This window comes from Phlebotomus papatasi, chromosome 2 (genome assembly GCF_024763615.1).
Source record: "Phlebotomus papatasi isolate M1 chromosome 2, Ppap_2.1, whole genome shotgun sequence".
In the NCBI taxonomy this organism is placed as follows: domain Eukaryota; kingdom Metazoa; phylum Arthropoda; class Insecta; order Diptera; family Psychodidae; genus Phlebotomus; species Phlebotomus papatasi.
In genome coordinates this window covers 39,453,541-39,471,710 of record NC_077223.1, presented here as the reverse complement: position 1 = coordinate 39,471,710, position 18,170 = coordinate 39,453,541, and the positions used below count along the sequence as shown (strand labels likewise).

Genomic DNA, 18,170 nt, shown 5'->3' with positions numbered 1-18,170 from the left:
GCTTTTCTTATAAAATCTTAAGAAATTTGATTTAAAATGGACACAAATGTAAAAGATGTAAAAGTTGAATACCGTTTAATGTTAAATTCAATTAAGTTTTTTTATTTAATTTTAATTTGACGTTATTGCAATAATCGGGAGTTACAAATTATTGAAAGTTAAACTATTATGTTTTTTCCCCTAAAATTGACATCCAAATAGAAGTTCAACAAATTATTTTCATTAAACTAAATTATTTTCTGAACACGGAAAAAGAATTGTTTCTTTTTCTTTTTATCCATGTTTTTCTATATTCCAATGTACCACTATTCCGTATGCTTTAAGATTGAATAAGAAAATTATTTTAATTAACATCTTATAATACATTATCTTGTAAACTAACTAATAAATGTTTAGTAGTGTGCTACTTTAGATTAAAATTTATTGACACGTAAAGACACATGCAAATGTGCTTTTTAGGACTTTCAATACTCAAAAAACTTTGACAAATTTAGAAAAACAAACTTTAAACATTTTTACTAATTGATACAAAATGTTAGGAATATTTTCCAGACATTTTCAGTCTTTCGAAATAAAAAATATAGAGATAGAACCTTTAGAAACTTATATCGCTTATAAGAGATTAAATTAAAGCGCGAACTTTAATTGATTTTCTTCTCAAAATCCAATTTTGGAAATGGTAATCAATAGTTCTTGAAAACTAGTCCAATTTCATTGAAATTTAGTTTACTTCTTTTAAAATAGGATTATTTTGTACTTGAATAAAAGATCTATGTTTTCCTTGGTCATCACTTATTTTGCAGTGTGACAGGTGTAAAATACACCGAAAACGATTTTTTTATAAAATTCGTCCGAAAATACAAACTACATTTTTTAAAGAATTCTTTATGAAGTACAAGATCAACTCATCAACTCCTAACAGGAAATATTTGGTTTTCTGACTACTCGTAGATCTAATTCGAGGACTAGTAACTATCGTAAACATTGTTCTTTTCAGAAGTGTCTCCAAAAGTCAGTTCTAATTAGCTGGATTATCAAATTTTAAAATAGTTTTTTAAAAAATTGTTATGCTAAAAAGAATTTATAAAAACATATTTATCTTTTAGTCTTCGAGACTCATTTAACCCCTTAAATATATAATATCCGGAATTTTAAATTAACGAATTCTATCAAATGTACAAAAATGATAGATTTCAAGTTATTAAAGTACTTCAATAAAGAATTCGTCACAATAATTTAATGCACAATAAAAACCACAGCTGAAGTTTGGATCGAATAGTAGCCAAATATTTTTAATCGAAATATTTCACTCTTTTGCTCAATGGTACACTATCAATGACACAAAGAACTAGATTACTCTCGCTGAACTACGAAAATATGTTTAAAAAATAAGAGCCATTTTGCGTATTGCTTTTGTATCACATGATAAACACTAAACCGGACTTGAAAGTTACAACTGAGCTTTCAATTTATCGCAGAGATTTTTTTTATATCACAACTCTTCTACGTCAGTTTAATTACCTAATGATGGTCTAACAATCCCCGTTGGAAGTCCCGCCATTTCCTCAAGAATAAGATTCTCTGCCAATTGCTTGGAATATGTGTAAGTGTTTTGATGACCCTCAATTAAATCATCCTGACTCTCTGCTACTCGATCAATTGTAGAAGGTGTCTCGAGAGCTAGTTTGATCATTTCTCTAGGAGACTCTTTGGTTCTATATATAACTTCTAGGATCTTATCTTGAATATTAGAATTAGCCAAAGTTGTAGAGGTGTATATGAAGGCCGAGAGATGTACAAGACTTTTGGCCAGATCAATACAACGCAAAGTGCTGAGGACATTCATTAAAACAGCCTCTTTAAGACTACGGTTGAACTTGATCAAACCCGCATTGTGATAAACTACAGTTACTGTCTCCCTAATTTCCTTAAGAGTAATGGCATCCAGTCCAAGATCCTGAGCTGTAAGGTTTCCCACAATGGGCACTACTTTTGCTTTGGTTTCTGCAGACAAATGGTTGAAGATCTCGCTGGACAGGAGCTTCACAACACGCTCCGATGGTGATTGACCTTTTTTCTCACGCACCACAACGTAGATCTTACGAAGATCAGGGCTGGAGCTTAGCAATCCCTCGATAAGCCCCATCCCGACAAAACCCGTTCCCCCAGTAAGGAGAATGCTTCTATTGGCAAAATAATCTCTAAATCGAACCAATTTAGTATCCATGACTTTCACTAATGTTTCGAAAAAATATACGTAAAAAGAACCACAGTTTTAAATCACAGCACAGATGAATATAGACTAAAATTTGAGCCTGCATTTGAACCTCTATTTATACAATCATCGTTGTTCTAGCAAAAAAGAGAACTTGTTTCAAGAATTCGGCAGACAAAAACTTCAAATAGTAAAGTACAGGTCTTGACAATTAATCCAACTCACGAGAGGAAAAAAATCACAATAGGTGATAGTTTATGTTAGTGCAATAAACTATCACAGAAACACTTGCAATAATTGTCTAAAGCATAATTATTATCAGAAGCATAATAATTTTGTCAGGGAACCGGGGTATATTGCAATTAATATTTTATTGAAATATTACAATTTTTCTATGACACTATATAAATTATATGGTAGTATATTCATCAGAAGATGTCCATTCAAATTTTTTTTTATTCGCTTAATGTTTTTTTTTATTCTTTGGGAAATCGAACCAAGGAGTGACGAAAGTAATATTCGATAAAATTTCAATGCCTTATGGAAGCATTACTTTTTCTTGTGGTTATTCCAATATAAATCGACAAAAAAGCTAATAAACTTGGAATAAAAAAAATTATGATCAAGACGATTATATTAGACAGTCCGTCCAAGGTCAAAATGCTAGTCAGTTAAACGTAAGCGCTGTTGAAGTGAATTTTGGCTAAGTGATTCACATGATAGAGCAAAGCTTCCAGACAAAAATATTGTGGGATTTCTCAACAATAAATTATTAGAGGAGACTGGGGCAAAAAGTCACAAATCGAAAATTTCAAAATTCAATATCTTCCAAGATAAATAAGATAGCGGCTTAAAATTTTTACCACAAATACCTTACATAAACCTCATTCGATGTTGTATGTTTCTTCGAATTCGAACAAGAAATTTAGAAAATAAAAAATATCAAAATTTTTAGCCCTGTTTTTAAAATATTTTCCTTGAAGACTTATTTATCAATTATTACCTACTTATTATTCGAAATTTATGCACTGATGCTTATTTCCTAAATGATTTGGACTCTTTGAATACGAAGCCGCTATCTATTTTAGAATTTTACAAAGATTCTTCTCTCAAAAAATCTTTTTATTAAAAACGACCACTTGGGGTAAAAAGTAACAAAAGGTATGGAGCGAAAAGTAAGAAAAACCGAAACAATTTATGATATCTCACGGCAAAAAATACGTCAATGCCATGTGTCGCCGCTTGTTGTTTGCATTGGTCAAACGATTTGCAGTCTTTTGTGTGTTTTTTTTTCTAAAATAGCTTGAAAATCGTTTTTATCTTTCAGTTAGATCTTTCAGTTAGTTTACAAAGGTGTAGAGGAATAAATTTTCTATGAAAATATGTCCTCTAGGTATTTTTTCAAATTTACGGAATCCCGTAATAAAGCGAATCAAAATATGATAATATCCCATGCCTGATACTATTTGCCCCAGAATTTTTGAGAATGGTCACAAAATTACCTTTTAGAAAACGGCTCGATAAACGTATTTCCTTACAAAATAGAGGAAAATTACTTTCACAAAGTTGTAGAGCAGTAGATTTCCTAGAAAACTGCGCTAATTAGATATTTATGGGGCCTTCGAGTACTTTGTAAAAAAATAAAATATCCGTTTTGTGACTTTTTGCCCCAGTCTCCCCTATATTGCAAACAAATCTTAAGATTACAGAAGAACAGACAAAACAGAATATATCTTGAAAAAAAAATTTTACTATAAAAATTTTTGCTATGAATGAATATGTATGTCAAGAATTTTGTTTTAAAAAGTGAAATTTCTCACTTTTATTTGTGTGAAAATGGGCCTTATAATTCAACCAATGAGGATTTTCTTTTGATTGCCACAAAAGACAATTTCTTGATATTTTCGATCAATGAGTAGGAAGGTATATAAGGCAGCAAAAATTGGGCTGGTTCATCTTCCGTTCACTAACCACCCCAATCTTGTGTTAAAGTGATTCAATTACAAAATAATATCAGAGGTAGGAAACCTAGAAAAGTAATGAACTTTAAAAATGACCAGTGATAAGCACAAGAAAGTTAATGATAGCTTACTTTATTTATTTATTTATTTTTTTTATTTAATTAGGGGTTCATCTGGAAGATGATTGCCCCGGATAGCTTACTTTAGGAGACAGAAGGAAAAATATTTTTTGCGTCATCGGAGACATGCTCGTCCTTAAAAGGTTAATAAATCCCAGTGATATAGGGATTTAAAGTTTTAACTTTGAACAATTGTGTGTCCGCTATTTGCCTACTATATTTAAGATATTCGACAAGGAATATTCGAAAATCAGTTTTTCTACTTTGGAAAAATCACTTAGTTGATTAATAAGGGGAGGTGGGGCTACTTTAAGCTGTGGGGCTATATTGTTAAAAGATTTTTTCGCATATTTCTAAAAGAAACTGGGTTTTAATTTGATTTAATTTGGATAGACAAAAAAATTGTAAATCTAAATAAAATATTTGTGAAGACCAGCTTCTTTTAAAAATGAGTTAAAAAGTCGTATAACAATGTATTCCCACACCTCAAAGTAGCTCCACTTCCCCCAAATGTGAAAAACGAATAATTAACCCATTCCTTACCATGGTATTATACATCATACGCAAATTGAGCGATTTTAGATTATTTATTCCTGGGAAATTTTTATCCAAATTGCTGTCGGAAATGCGTTTTTAGTAACTTTAATTCTTCAATTACTTGGGAAAAATAGTCCGACAGAGATAAAAATACATTTTGTTATTGTTTTCTTGCTTCGCGGAAGGTCATGCAAAATTTTTGCTCAAAATGGCGGACGGAAAATGCGACATCTCGTCGAATTTGTTAAAATTGGCCTCTTTCGTCTTTCGTAATTTGAATTCTAGTTGCCAATGTGTGTTCTTGAATAGTTAATCTATCTAAAGCAATAGAGTTTGTATTGAATTAATGCACAAAATTCAAATTCAGTGACCGTTAAGACGTGTGTTTGACAGAGGCTCCCCGCGCCCCAGAAGAGAAAAAAAAATTTTCTTTTCAAAAAATTCATCTATTAATCTGTAGGAAACTAATGCCAAAGTATGAACATTCTATATCAAGTATTTCTGGTATATTGACTGAATGGGTTAAAAAGGTAAAACTATGTTTTTTAAGCATTTAGTTTAGCATTTTTCTTTAAAATTCATGAAGACAAAAGAAAAAAAGCAAGTAAATAAAGAGGACGACAAATAAATACAGCGAATTAGTTTCCTTCAAAACAGCGAATAAGATTTTTCTTTATATTTTCAAGCAGTATTAAGCACATAATGCAAAAATCAAATAATGAAAAATTGTGGAATTTCTAAAAAAAATAATATTGTTTGTCGTATTCTTGGTCGTATTGAGGATTGTTCAATATTTCGATTTATTTTTGATATAAGGACCGGTCGAATAGAGGAACCCGGGCGAGTAAGGGCTACTTTACCTTATATAGAAAAATTTATGTTAAACCACATCTTTCTCATATACCAATAAAAATTTAATTATAATTTTAGTTATAAAAAAACTATTTTATTATTTATGAGCTTACATAATTATCTTAGAATGAAAAAAATAAACAAAACATAGAAGCGAAAAACATCAAAATTACATCATTTCTATCGCAATTTACTGAAAAGTACTTGAAGAATTACAAATATTGCATTATTCTATTTACATAACAACAGGTTTTCCAATCATTGGCCAAATATTTCTTTAAATTAAGCACTCAAGAATTCATAAAAAGAAAAAAAGACATTGAAGTGTTCTCTAAGTATGAATTATCCAAAAACTGATGACCGAAATATATCAATTATGCCCAAAGAAAAAACAATACTACCAACAAACCTACTATTGAACTAATTAACCATGATTTTGTTATTAGAAAAAACAAAACTGCAGCTATGACAAAGGCATTGGAATATCCAAAGAATTCTAGCATCAGGTAGCCCCTCTGAACAACTCTATGCATCCATGTGACGCTGGTGGAATCCTTGTAGTAGTATTTTCTCAGCCAACTAATGCTATTGGCAAAGAGTACTCTGAAGTCCACATCATTAGGATCGAACGAGTATCTTTTGGTATCTTCTGGGTGGAGATTTTTCGACAATTCAACAAAATTTTCGATGTGAAGATCAGAAACACAACTGCTGATCTCTGTAAAATATTTCTTGCTTTTGTACAGAAGATCTAATATTTGAAAGCCCCTGTAAATACGCTTTTTTTATACTATATACATAATTTTGATAATTGTTGATAAAATACCTCATCCATGGTGGTGAAATTGCAAAAATTCTCTCAGGGATATATATAATTAGAGCAGCAATATATGACGCCAGATAATAAATATCAGACCTTAAACCGTTCCTAATTTTCAATCTTGGCAGAAGAAAGTACGAATCACAGGGATTCTTCCAAGACTCCTCATTCAGTATATTGGCCATGTCTTGTATGGTTATGGGATTGGTATCCTTGTTGTTGGATGTATGAACAATCTGAGGAATTTGAGAAGGCACTGTGCGAGAGCCAATGGAAACGGTCAAGGCAAGCATGCAATTAACTACGTGATCGCATGGTACAGCAAAAACTGTACTCTTGGGATTTCCAAACAAATTCCTTCCGACCCCTTTGATAAAAAGTCGAATTACTCCACAGTGGCCGCTCTGTGAACTCCCCATCCAACCTGGGATTTCATGATGATAGAAGCCATAAACTGAAAAAGAAAAACAATTCTTTAATATTTTTTTCAGTGCTCGAATTACTTAGTTAGAGAGAGAGAGCAATTTGCTATCCGATCGTCAACTGAACTAGAGGTAAAACGATTAAAGATTAGAGCAGGACTGTGCAAGAACCGTTGAAACCGAATTAACGCCAAACAGTAGAGGAAAGTGCCCATAATTGATACTGTAACATGATGTCCAAGGTTTCTGATTTTTTTCTGATTAACACATAAACCGAAGCGATTCTTCTACTATGACAAAAAAATGTCTCACTTATTAGGTTCATAATCCCACCTCAAATAGGTCCTGGAAGTCCTTAGATTTTCCTCAAGAAGAAAATGGAAATTCAGTGGCGATTTTTACACAAGAAACATTAATTAAGAAAAAACTTATGAAATATCCTGTATCAAAATTACAGTTTTGGATCTATTTTTGATTTTGATTTTTGCTTCCTGAAACTAGGAAAAAAGAGCTAGGATCCTAATTTTTTCAGGAAGTGTGATACTTAGGACCAGCTACTAAAATATATTGCTATGAGTCACAACTATTGATTAACACAGGAAAAAAATAGTTATTATTAAGCTTGGACTGTATCAAGCATAGGCACTTTCCCCTAGGTGTCAAAAGCTTGTTGCCTCATGTGTGATCGGGAAACCAGGTGCAAGAAATGATAGAAAAAATTACTTTTTCGAATTTTTCTTTTTGCAAATGAATTTCCTGTAATCCGTAGATTTCATTTATGTATTTCGAAGAAAATCAATCAATTTTATAACATATAAAAAAATTATTCTTCTCCAAAAGTTGATCATTTTCAATTCGTCAAAAGGTTGTTGCCTCATTTGAAAAAGTAATTCAAAATGGTCAAAACATGCAACCAACTTAATGTAAACCAGTTACATTTGGAGTTTATGTCATTTGAGAGGCAAATGGTGGGTTTGTATATTTCTAAACTTGTAAATGGAAATTATATGTATATAAAAGTATTGATAAATAACAAGAAATAATCTGTTTTTTGATAATTCATAATTTAGGTTAAAAATTGAGAATTACAAAAAGTTAAAAGAAGGGAAATTGTCCAGATATATTGCCGGAATGAATCTTCGTCGTCAATTGTTTAATTTTATGGAAAATCTCTACAGGATATAAAATCGTCAAAATATATGGTGATAAGGCACGATCAGATCTAAAAAACGCTACTGGCAGACCTAGGGTTTTGACTCAGGGAGTCGACAACAGCATTGTAAGTATCTTTGATAGTGACCCTTTGATGTCTGCTCAAAAAATTCACAGTCAGTTGATTGCTGAAGAGACACAGGTCCCTACTCTTACAAAAACAAGCCCATATTAAATGAAAATAGTAAGAATGTTTGGATGGCTTGCAATATTCCATTGGTAAGCAAGACCAACCTGGTTAACAGATTGTAGTTTTACTTGTTTTACATGTTTCAAGTAAATCTACAACCTTTTATTCTGATTGGTCTTGTTTATAGCGAGCCACCCAAACATTTTTATCATTTTCATTTAATATGGGCTTGTTTTTGTAACAGTAGGGACCTGTGTTCCTTCAGCAACCAACTGTCTTTCAATTTATGAAGCATACATCATTGGGTCACTATCAGAGATAATTACAATGCTGTTATCAATCCTCTGAGTGGATACCCTAGGTCTGTCAGCAGCGTTTTTCAGATGTACTCGTACCTCATCAGTATAATATTTGACCATTTTATTTATAACCTTTCGTAATTTTACATAAAATTTGGCAATTAACGACGCAGATTCATATCGGCAGTATCTCTGGGCGATTTCCCGCCTTTTAATTCCTTCTAACTTGTTATTTTAGACTAAATTATGAAATATCAAAAAAAATAGATTATTTCTTGTTATTTAATCATCACTTTTATGCACATCTATTTAACATAGACAACTTTAGAAATGTCCAAACCCACCATTGGCCTCTCAAATAATATATACCAAAAATATAGCTGGTGTATTTTAAGTTAATTGCATGTTTTTGACCATTTTGAGTAACTTTTCAAATGAGGCAACAAACTTTTGACGCATAAAAAATAAACAACTTTTAGAAAACAATTATTTTTTATGTGTAATAAAATGAAATATTTTTTTCGAAATACATAAATAGGATCTACGGATTGCGGGCAACTAATTTGCAAAAAGAAAATTGGAAACAGTAATTTTTTCTATCATTTTTTGCACCTGGTTTCCCAAAATTCATGAGGCAACAAACTTTTGACACCTACAAGTTTGTTCAGGTATCGTTTTGACCATCGACGTACAAGTTCGGCCAGCCTTAAATTAATTAAGCAAATGAATAATTAAATAGTCAATGATTTTCTTGCTTTATATATTTATTCTTCTCAGTTTGTAATAACAAAAAATCTTTAAATTTTGGATGTAATTTGAATTAAAATGTGTTATAAAAACTTCAATGTGGAAAGAGTCTTACAAAATTGTGTTTAGTGCGATTAAGTACAAATATTTTCCTTTAAGTTTTTTTTTATTGAGAAGTGTTTTTGTTTATGTTAATGGTGAATCGTTATTTAAAGGCTTAAGCAATTTGCTTCAAAATTGACATAAATATAAAACATGTAAAAAGTTGAATATCGTTCAGTGTTAAATACATTTAACTCCTTCTTATTTAATTTTACTTTGACGTCACTGTAATAATCGAAAGTTGTTTGAAGTTTTTTCTAAGCAACTATTATATTTTAACTGCTCAACCTCCAAGAGAGAGCAGTTTTAACAATCGTGTTTTTTTCAACTTCTCTCCATCCTGGCTGCAAAACGGTGAGAGATATTGAGTTACGGTCGTCGGTGACCCCCACAAGTTAACATTATCTATCGAACTAAGTTATCCAAATTACCCCACACCCCTTTTATCCCCTCCAAAAACATGCTTTTTTGATTTTGCAAAAAATTGGCCCTGACGATTTCGTTCATTTTTTGAAAGGTTTTGGAGGTAGTCCAGATGAATATTTCGTCCTTAGACATCTATCACCGGAAAAATCGCCATTTTGAATTATTCAAGGTAAAAGGTGAACCACCCTGGAGGGCCTAATTTTCGACGGATTTGGTTAAATTTGGACTTTTTTGAAAGATCTTTTAATTCTGAACCCGACTGCATCGATAATAATAGGTAATGGATCGGGAAAGTAGCGGTGATAGCTCTGTTTTAAAAATACTGTTTTTCGCACTTATTCAGTTTTTTGACCCACATAAAATCCAAACGGTAAGAGATATCAACTTCCAGTCGTCGATGACCCCTCCTAAAATGACGTCATTTCGAACCCAACTTCTTTAGTTTCTCTCCCTCCCCTTTCATGCGTTCCCTATTCCCCAAAAATAGGTAAAATTTAGGTTTTTTCAATTTTGCAAAAAATTGGCCCTGACGATGTCGTTGATTTTTGGAAATGTTTTGGAGGTAGTTCAGCTGAATATTTCGTCCTTAAACACCTATCACCGGAAAAAACGCCATCTTGAATTATTCAAAGTCAAATGCCTAATTTTCACCCGATTTTGCCAATAAATTAAATAAAATGTTAATGACTTTTTGAAACCCTCTTCTTAAACAATTTTCAACTTCAAGCTGGTTTTGAGGTGATTTATAGACAAATTTAATTCGACAGTAATTTTGTATCACTGAGAGAAATCCGAAAAAGTTAAAATAACATTCCGTAAATGTTATACCCTGCATTATGGATGCGAAATTGGTGTAAATATTATACTTTTTAGGTGTATTATGGATTAAATTTACCCTTTTTTCATGTTAATTTTACACTTAAAAAGGTGTAAAATTAACATTAAAAATGCTGATATATTTTTACACCTAAAAGGTATTAAAGTTACGAGGAAAAAAGTTAATCGCACCCTTTTTTTTCTCAGTGGCACGAGAAAAATTTGCGAAAAGAAATATAAGGCAGAGCTCTTTCTCGGGAGTTCGAGCAGCTCGCAAAGCATCGGACGCTTTGCCACCCCTTTTTTCCTTAGAATTTACATCCAAATTCAGGCTCATTAACTTATTTTCGCTAAATTCAACTGTTTTCCGAACACATTGAAAAAAAATTGTTTCCTTTCTCTGTTTATCTATGTTTTTCTTCGTTTCAAGGTCTCTGTATTCCATATATTTACTTTAAGATTGAATAAGAAAATTATTTTAATTAAGGTCTTATAATATTTTTTAAACAACGTTATAAATGTATAGGACTGTGTTACTTTAAATTAAAATTTGTTGACATTAATTGTCGTAAATACACAAGCAAATGTGCTTTTTAGGATCCTCAATACTCAATAGAATTAAGAAAAGCATGTAAGTTTCCCATACGCCTATGAAATTCTTCAGAGAAGCTCGAGAACAACTCTAAATAGACGGTTGAAAGTTGGTATTTGATGAAAACAACATAAGACTGACACCGGCAATCTTCGTAGCATTTCAAAGAAATAAATTTATCTTAAAGCTGATGCTCTTTCCAGATCAATCAGGTTCAGGACCATTCCTTGCTCCCCAAAGTTGCAGTAAATTGGAAGTCCCTGTGGAGGAGGTTCCACAGATCTGGTGAAATCGCCAAAACTTTTCTATAAGCTCATCGTAAAGGTTATTCGCCACATTTTTTTTTTAATTTTCTCTTTTTCTTTCTATAAGATTTTATTTGCCAACTTCCTGCAACTTAGTTTACTCATTAAAATGCTCTGAAATTTGCCTTAAATAAAATAAACCTAATTAATGCATTTTTCAGACCGTCTTTATTCGCCGAAAAGTAAGCACAACGCAAAAGGCGGTATTTCATGATGCGTATTAGGTGAGATTCTTAACAATCTCACCTACTATAATCCTAACAAAATTTCATGTCGTCCGATCGACCTCAAATTTGGCCAAAATGTGTTTCAGCACTTCCTGATCACGAATATATATGTGGCTAATTTACGTTCCCGGCCGGCCGGCCGGCCGGCCGGCTGGCCGGCCGGCCGGCCGCTCTTTGGAGCTTAATAGCTCCTAAACTAAAAAAGATATCGACTTGCGGTTTTCGGCAAAGGTTATATATCGGGTGAAAATTGCAACTTGGTGCATAGACCCCCCACCCCCCACCCCTCCTTCCGCCATTTTGAAGACCATCCTTTTTTTGTTTTCTCAATAGCTCCGCCCCTATGGCATTCAGCGGACTCAAATTTTAGTATGTTATAGCTGGGCCTTAGAGCTTTCCATCAATACCAAACTTAAGGTCCCCCGACCCCCCTGACCCGAGCTATAAGGGTCCAAAAAAAATTTCTTAAAATGGCCATAACTCCGGTTCTAATTGTCAGAATTTAAAAAGTGAGGGCTTTTTGGAAAGCTCTCATGAAATTCCACTTCTCCTTCTAACATCGCAAGTTCATAAAACCACCGCTAGGGGCGCTTTTTTTAAAAAGAAAATTTTTAAATCTTAAAAGTTAAATAACTCAAAAATTCCATTGTGCATCGGGCTGAAAATTTAGTATGTTGTAGCCGTTGATTATACCTATCAAACAAAAAAAACCTTAAGTCGATCCATAACCCCTGACCCGAGCTATAAGGGGTCAAAGTTCGAAAATTGATCGGCCTCTATCTCCGGTTCTAATTAACATAGCGACCTAAATTTTACCTTTTTGGTTTCATCTTGATGAGCACTTTCAGATAGAAGTTCAAAAAGTCACCACAGGTGGCGCTGTGATAGCGTCAAAATTCATCGAAATTCAAAGTCACTTTTCTCAAAAACGGCATTGTGCAAGTTAATGAAATTTTAGTATGTTGTAGTCCAGTCTAGGACGTTTCCAAAATGGTGCGTATGTGCGCTGTGGTTTCAATAGAACCGGAGATATGAGGGGTCAAAGTTCACGAAATTCAAAAAATCATATCTCCGGTTCTATGTGACCGATTTTGATGAATGAGGGCTTAAACGAAAGATCTCACCAAATGCTACAACTTTCTAGAATGTTTGAACTTCGTGGGACCAACACCAGGGGCGCCACAGTCGAAAAACCAATTTCAATATCACATAACCTCAATTATCTCGACTGTCGCTAAACCGATTTTGATGATTACTTCAACATAATTGTAGAGCACATTTGTCTCTACATTTCGTCCATACATCATTTTCCGCTCAGACTACGCTATCACTCCGATTTTGCCGTTTAAGTGTGAAAAAATTGATTTTTCCCATAATAACGCTTTGAAATCACTCAGATGCCAATTTGACTGCCTCTACTCCACCAAGACACTTAAAATAGGGGTTTAAATGGAAAGTCCCGCAAAATACAACAATTCTTTGATTTAGTTGAAGTTCAACAAATGACTACTTGGGGCACTTTGGATGAAAAAACGAGTTAAGAAACAAAAAACCTCGCTTATCTTGGCTTCTGAGTAATCGATGAGTTCAAGTTCTACGGCAAAATTATAGAGAACATTCTGGTCTACATTTCACCCATATAACACTTTTCTGTCAGTTCATCCAAATCCTTGACATTTTGGTTCAAATACAAAACTTGTATAATTTCACGAATTTGATTCAAGATAACTGAATGGCGTCTCCCTACTTCAGCATCAAATCGAATTTGCATGCACTCCAAGTTAGCTCACGTTAAGAATCTCACCTACATAAGCCGGTTAGGATTATCTGTCCCTTTAAAATTGGAATATATATTATTCCTTGTAATATCTTCAGAATTTGATGGTACACTTATATTGCTTCATAAAAGAAAATAAATATTGTAATAATGGTCCAGCGTCTAGTGCAAACATAAAAGCTTATTTATTTTTTACCATTTTTTTTTTCAAAATACCTTTGCATTCCTTTTAAATTCTAAATATAATTTCAATATTAGAAAATTAAAAATTATTTGGGTACTGATGAAGTTGTCATCACATAATATTTTCTGAGAATTTAAAAATAATGTAAATCTGTAAATAACAATTGCCTCTCAGGAGTAGCATCGAAAAAATCCCATTTACTATGATAAATAAGGTTTTTATTCAGTTTGTATATAAACGTGGTAAGTTTTACATTAAACGCTTAGAACATGATATTTTTGATGCGTGCATTTGTTGACACCTGGTAGTATTGAGAGGGATAATTTGATGTTAAAAAATAGTTCTTACTGTTCGAACTCAAAGAGAGAGCAGTTATGTAATCTATTTTTTTCAAGAACTTAAACGGTGAGAGATATCAACATCCGACCTTCGATGACCCCCAATTAAAACCAGTGATAAGCCCAGATAAGCTTATGGTAGCTGAGATTCTTTAAAGGCGACCTCGAAATATGTGCAACTCGGGTTGCTTCTAAACTCGGAATACGCGAAAATTCGATTGTGAATTGAATTTTGGGGGTAAAGAATCGCGTCGAGTAAACTGTTTTTGTCGGTCGAAATGAATAAAATTGGCTCGACGCGATTCTTTACCCCCAAAATTCAACACACAATCGAATTTTCACGTATTCCGAGTTTCACGCACCCCGAGTTGCACGCATTTCGAGGTCGCCTGTAAAGAATCTCAGCTACCATAAGCTTATCTGGGCTTATCACTGATTTTTAGAGGTGATCCAGACGAATACTTCGTCCAAACATCCCTTATGACCTAAAAAAAATCTTCATATTGAATTTTCGAAAGTCAAAGTTTAACTGCTCTTGAAATCAGTTGAATCGGTTAAATATCCGATAATGACTTATCTTTCTCATGTTTAGGTTTCTTGTTTGTCCTTATGCTTATAACTCATGCTAACATTCTAAAAAGATCATTTCTTTATAAATTTTTGATTTTAAATCACTTCTGAATCACTTTTGAATAACAATGCTAATAAAATACAACACAATACAATATTTTTGAGATTTACAAATCAATTTAATCTCTAGTAGATCAGTGAGCACCAAAAGATCATGCGACCTCGTGAATTCGAGCATTCCGCAAAGCTGGGATGCTTTGCCATCTCTTTTTCCAAAGACCGGAAATTATTATTCATTTGGTATTGTCATGAAAATTGATTTAAATTTTTGGGCTATTAGGTGAGATTCTTAACAAAATCTCACCTACTATAATCCTAACAAAATTTCATGCCGTCCGATCGACCTCAAATTTGGCCAAAATGTGTTTCGCCACTTCCTGATTCCGAATATATATGTGGCAAAGTTACGTTCCCGGCCGGCCGGCCGGCCGGCCGCTCTTTGGAGCTTAATAGCTCCTAAACTAAAAAAGATATCGACTTGCGGTTTTCGGCAAAGGTTATATATCGGGTGAAAATTGCAACTTGGTGCATAGACCTCCCAACCCCCACCCCTCCTTCCGCCATTTTGAAGACCATCCTTTTTTTGTTTTATCAATAGCTCCGCCCCTATGGCATTCAGCGGACTCAAATTTTAGTATGTTATAGCTGGGCCTTAGAGCTTTCCATCAATACCAAACTTAAGGTCCCCCGACCCCCCTGACCCGAGCTATAAGGGTCCAAAAAAAATTTCTTAAAATGGCCATAACTCCGGTTCTAATTGTCAGAATTTAAAAAGTGAGGGCTTTTTGGAAAGCTCTCGTGAAATGCCACTTCCTCTTCTAACATCGCAAGTTCATAAAACCACCGCTAGGGGCGCTTTTTTTAAAAAGAAAATTTTTAAATCTTAAAAGTTAAATAACTCAAAAATTCCATTGTGCATCGGGCTGAAAATTTAGTATGTTGTAGCCGTTGATTATACCTATCAAACAAAAAAAACCTTAAGTCGATCCATAACCCCTGACCCGAGCAATAAGGGGTCAAAGTTCGAACATTGACCGGCCTCTATCTCCGGTTCTAATTAACATAGCGACCTAAATTTTACCTTTTTAGTTTCGTCTCGATGAGCACTTTCAGATGGAAGTTCAAAAAGTCACCACAGGTGGCGCTGTGATAGCGTCAAAATTAATCGAAATTCAAAGTCACTTTTCTCAAAAACGGCATTGTGCAAGTTAATGAAATTTTAGTATGTTGTAGTCCAGTCTAGGACGTTTCCAAAATGGTGCGTATGCGCGCTGTGGTTAAAACAGAACCGGAGATATGAGGGGTCAAAGTTCACAAAATTCAAAAAATCATATCTCCGGTTCTATGTGACCGATTTTGATGAATGAGGGCTTAAACGAAAGATCTCACCAAATACTACAACTTTCTAGAACATTTGAACTTCGTGGGACCAACACCAGGGGCGCCACAGTCACAAAACGAATTTCAATATCACATAACCTCAATTATCTCGACTGTCGCTAAACCGATTTTGATGATTACTTCAGCATAATTGTAGAGCACATTTGTCTCTACATTTCGTCCATACATCATTTTCCGCTCAGACTACGCTATCACTCCGATTTTGCCGTTTAAGTGTGAAAAAAATGATTTTTCCCATAAAAACGCTTTGAAATCACTCAGATGCCAATTTGACTGCCTCTACTCCACAAAGACACTTAAAATAGGGTTTTAAATGGAAAGTCCCACAAAATACAACAATTCTTTGAAATAGTTGAAGCTCAACAAATGACTACTTGGGGCACTCTGGATGAAAAAACGAGTTAAGAAACAAAAAACCTCGCTTATCTTGGCTTCTGAGTAATCAATGAGATCATGTTCTATAGGAAAATTATAGAGAACATTCTGGTCTACATTTCACCCATATATCACTTTTCTGCCAGTTTATCCAAATCCTTGATATTTTGGTTTAAATACAAAATTTGCATAATTTCACGAATTTGATTCAAGATGACTGAATGGCGTCTCCCAACTTCAGCTCTAAATCGAATTTGCATGCACTCCGAGCTAGCTCACGTTAAGAATCTCACCTACATAAGCCGGTTAGGATTATCTGTCCCTTTTTTGTTCCTATCGTTCATAGAGGCAGAAAATTCACCGAATCAGACTCTTTTGGACTTTTCAAGGTTAGATATAAATGTCTCACAAGTTTTGTTTATCGGTTTGACTTTTATTGTTGATTTTCGATTCGTAAAAAGTGTCTCGTTCTTACAGAGTTAAGCCGGAACTCCCTGTAAGGGTCATTTTGACTCATCATCATTTGCCAAGTATCAAATGATAAATACCAAACCGCACTGAATTTTCAATTTATCGGAGACTTTTTTTTATAAATATAACTTTTCTATGTCCTTTTAATTACCTAATGATGGTCTAACAATCCCCGTTGGAAGTCCCGCCATTTCCTCAAGAATAAGATTCTCTGCCAATTGCTTAGAATATGTGTAAGTGTTTTGATGACCCTCAATGAAATCCTCCCGGATCTCTGCCACTCGATCAATTGTAGAAGGTGTCTCGAGAGCTAGTTTGATCATTTCTCTAGGAGACTCTTTGGTTTTATAAACAACCTCTAGGATCTTATCTTGAATATTAGAATTAGCCAAAGCTGTAGAGGAGTAGATGAAGGCCGAGAGATGTACAAGACTTTTGGCCAGATCAATACAACGCAAAGTGCTGAGAACATTCATTAGAACAGCCTCTTTAAGACTACGGTTGAACTTGATCAAACCCGCATTGTGATAAACTACAGTTACTGTCTCCCTAATTTCCTTAAGAGTAATGGGATCCAGTCCAAGATCCTGAGCTGTAAGGTTTCCCACAATGGGCACTACTTTTGCTTTGGTTTCTGCAGACAAATGGTTGAAGATCTCGCTGGACAGGAGCTTCACAACACGCTCCGATGGCGATTGACCTTTTTTCTCACGCACCACGACGTAGATCTTACGAAGGTCAGGGCTGGAGCTTAGCAATCCCTCGATAAGCCCCATCCCGATAAAACCCGTTCCCCCAGTAAGGAGAATGCTTCTATTGGCAAAATAATCTCTAAATCGAACAAGTTTGGTATCCATGTCTTTCACTAATGTTTCGAAAAATTACACGTAAAAAGAACCACAGTTTTAAATCACAACACAGATGAATACAGACTAAAATATAAGCCTCCACTTGAACCTCTATTTATACAATCTTTCTTGTTCTAGCAAAAAAGAGAACTTGTTTCAAGAATTCGGCAAATAAAAAATCAAATAGTAAAGTACAGGTCTTGACGAATAATCGAACTCATGGGAGGAAAAAAATCACACAGGTGAAGGTTGACGTTAGGGCAATAAACTATCACAGGAACACTTATAAAAGCATAATTATCAGAAGCATAATAATTTCGTTAGGTGTTGGAACCGTGTTATATTCCAATTCATCTTTTATTGA

The 18,170-nt window shown here is 33.9% G+C and overlaps 1 protein-coding gene across 1 annotated transcript; it reads right to left on the bottom strand.

Moving 5' to 3' along the window:
* Nucleotides 1-1,060: 1,060 nt before the first annotated feature.
* On the bottom strand, nt 1,061-17,734 carry LOC129800953 (putative fatty acyl-CoA reductase CG8303). The gene is made up of 2 exons (XM_055845698.1): nt 17,110-17,734; nt 1,061-2,235 (listed from the first exon to the last, which is right to left on the bottom strand). The coding sequence occupies exons 1-2, from the start codon at nt 17,732-17,734 to the stop codon at nt 1,514-1,516; spliced, it is 1,347 nt and encodes a 448-aa protein (XP_055701673.1). The 3' UTR covers nt 1,061-1,513.
* Between the last annotated feature and the right edge of the window lie 436 nt (nt 17,735-18,170).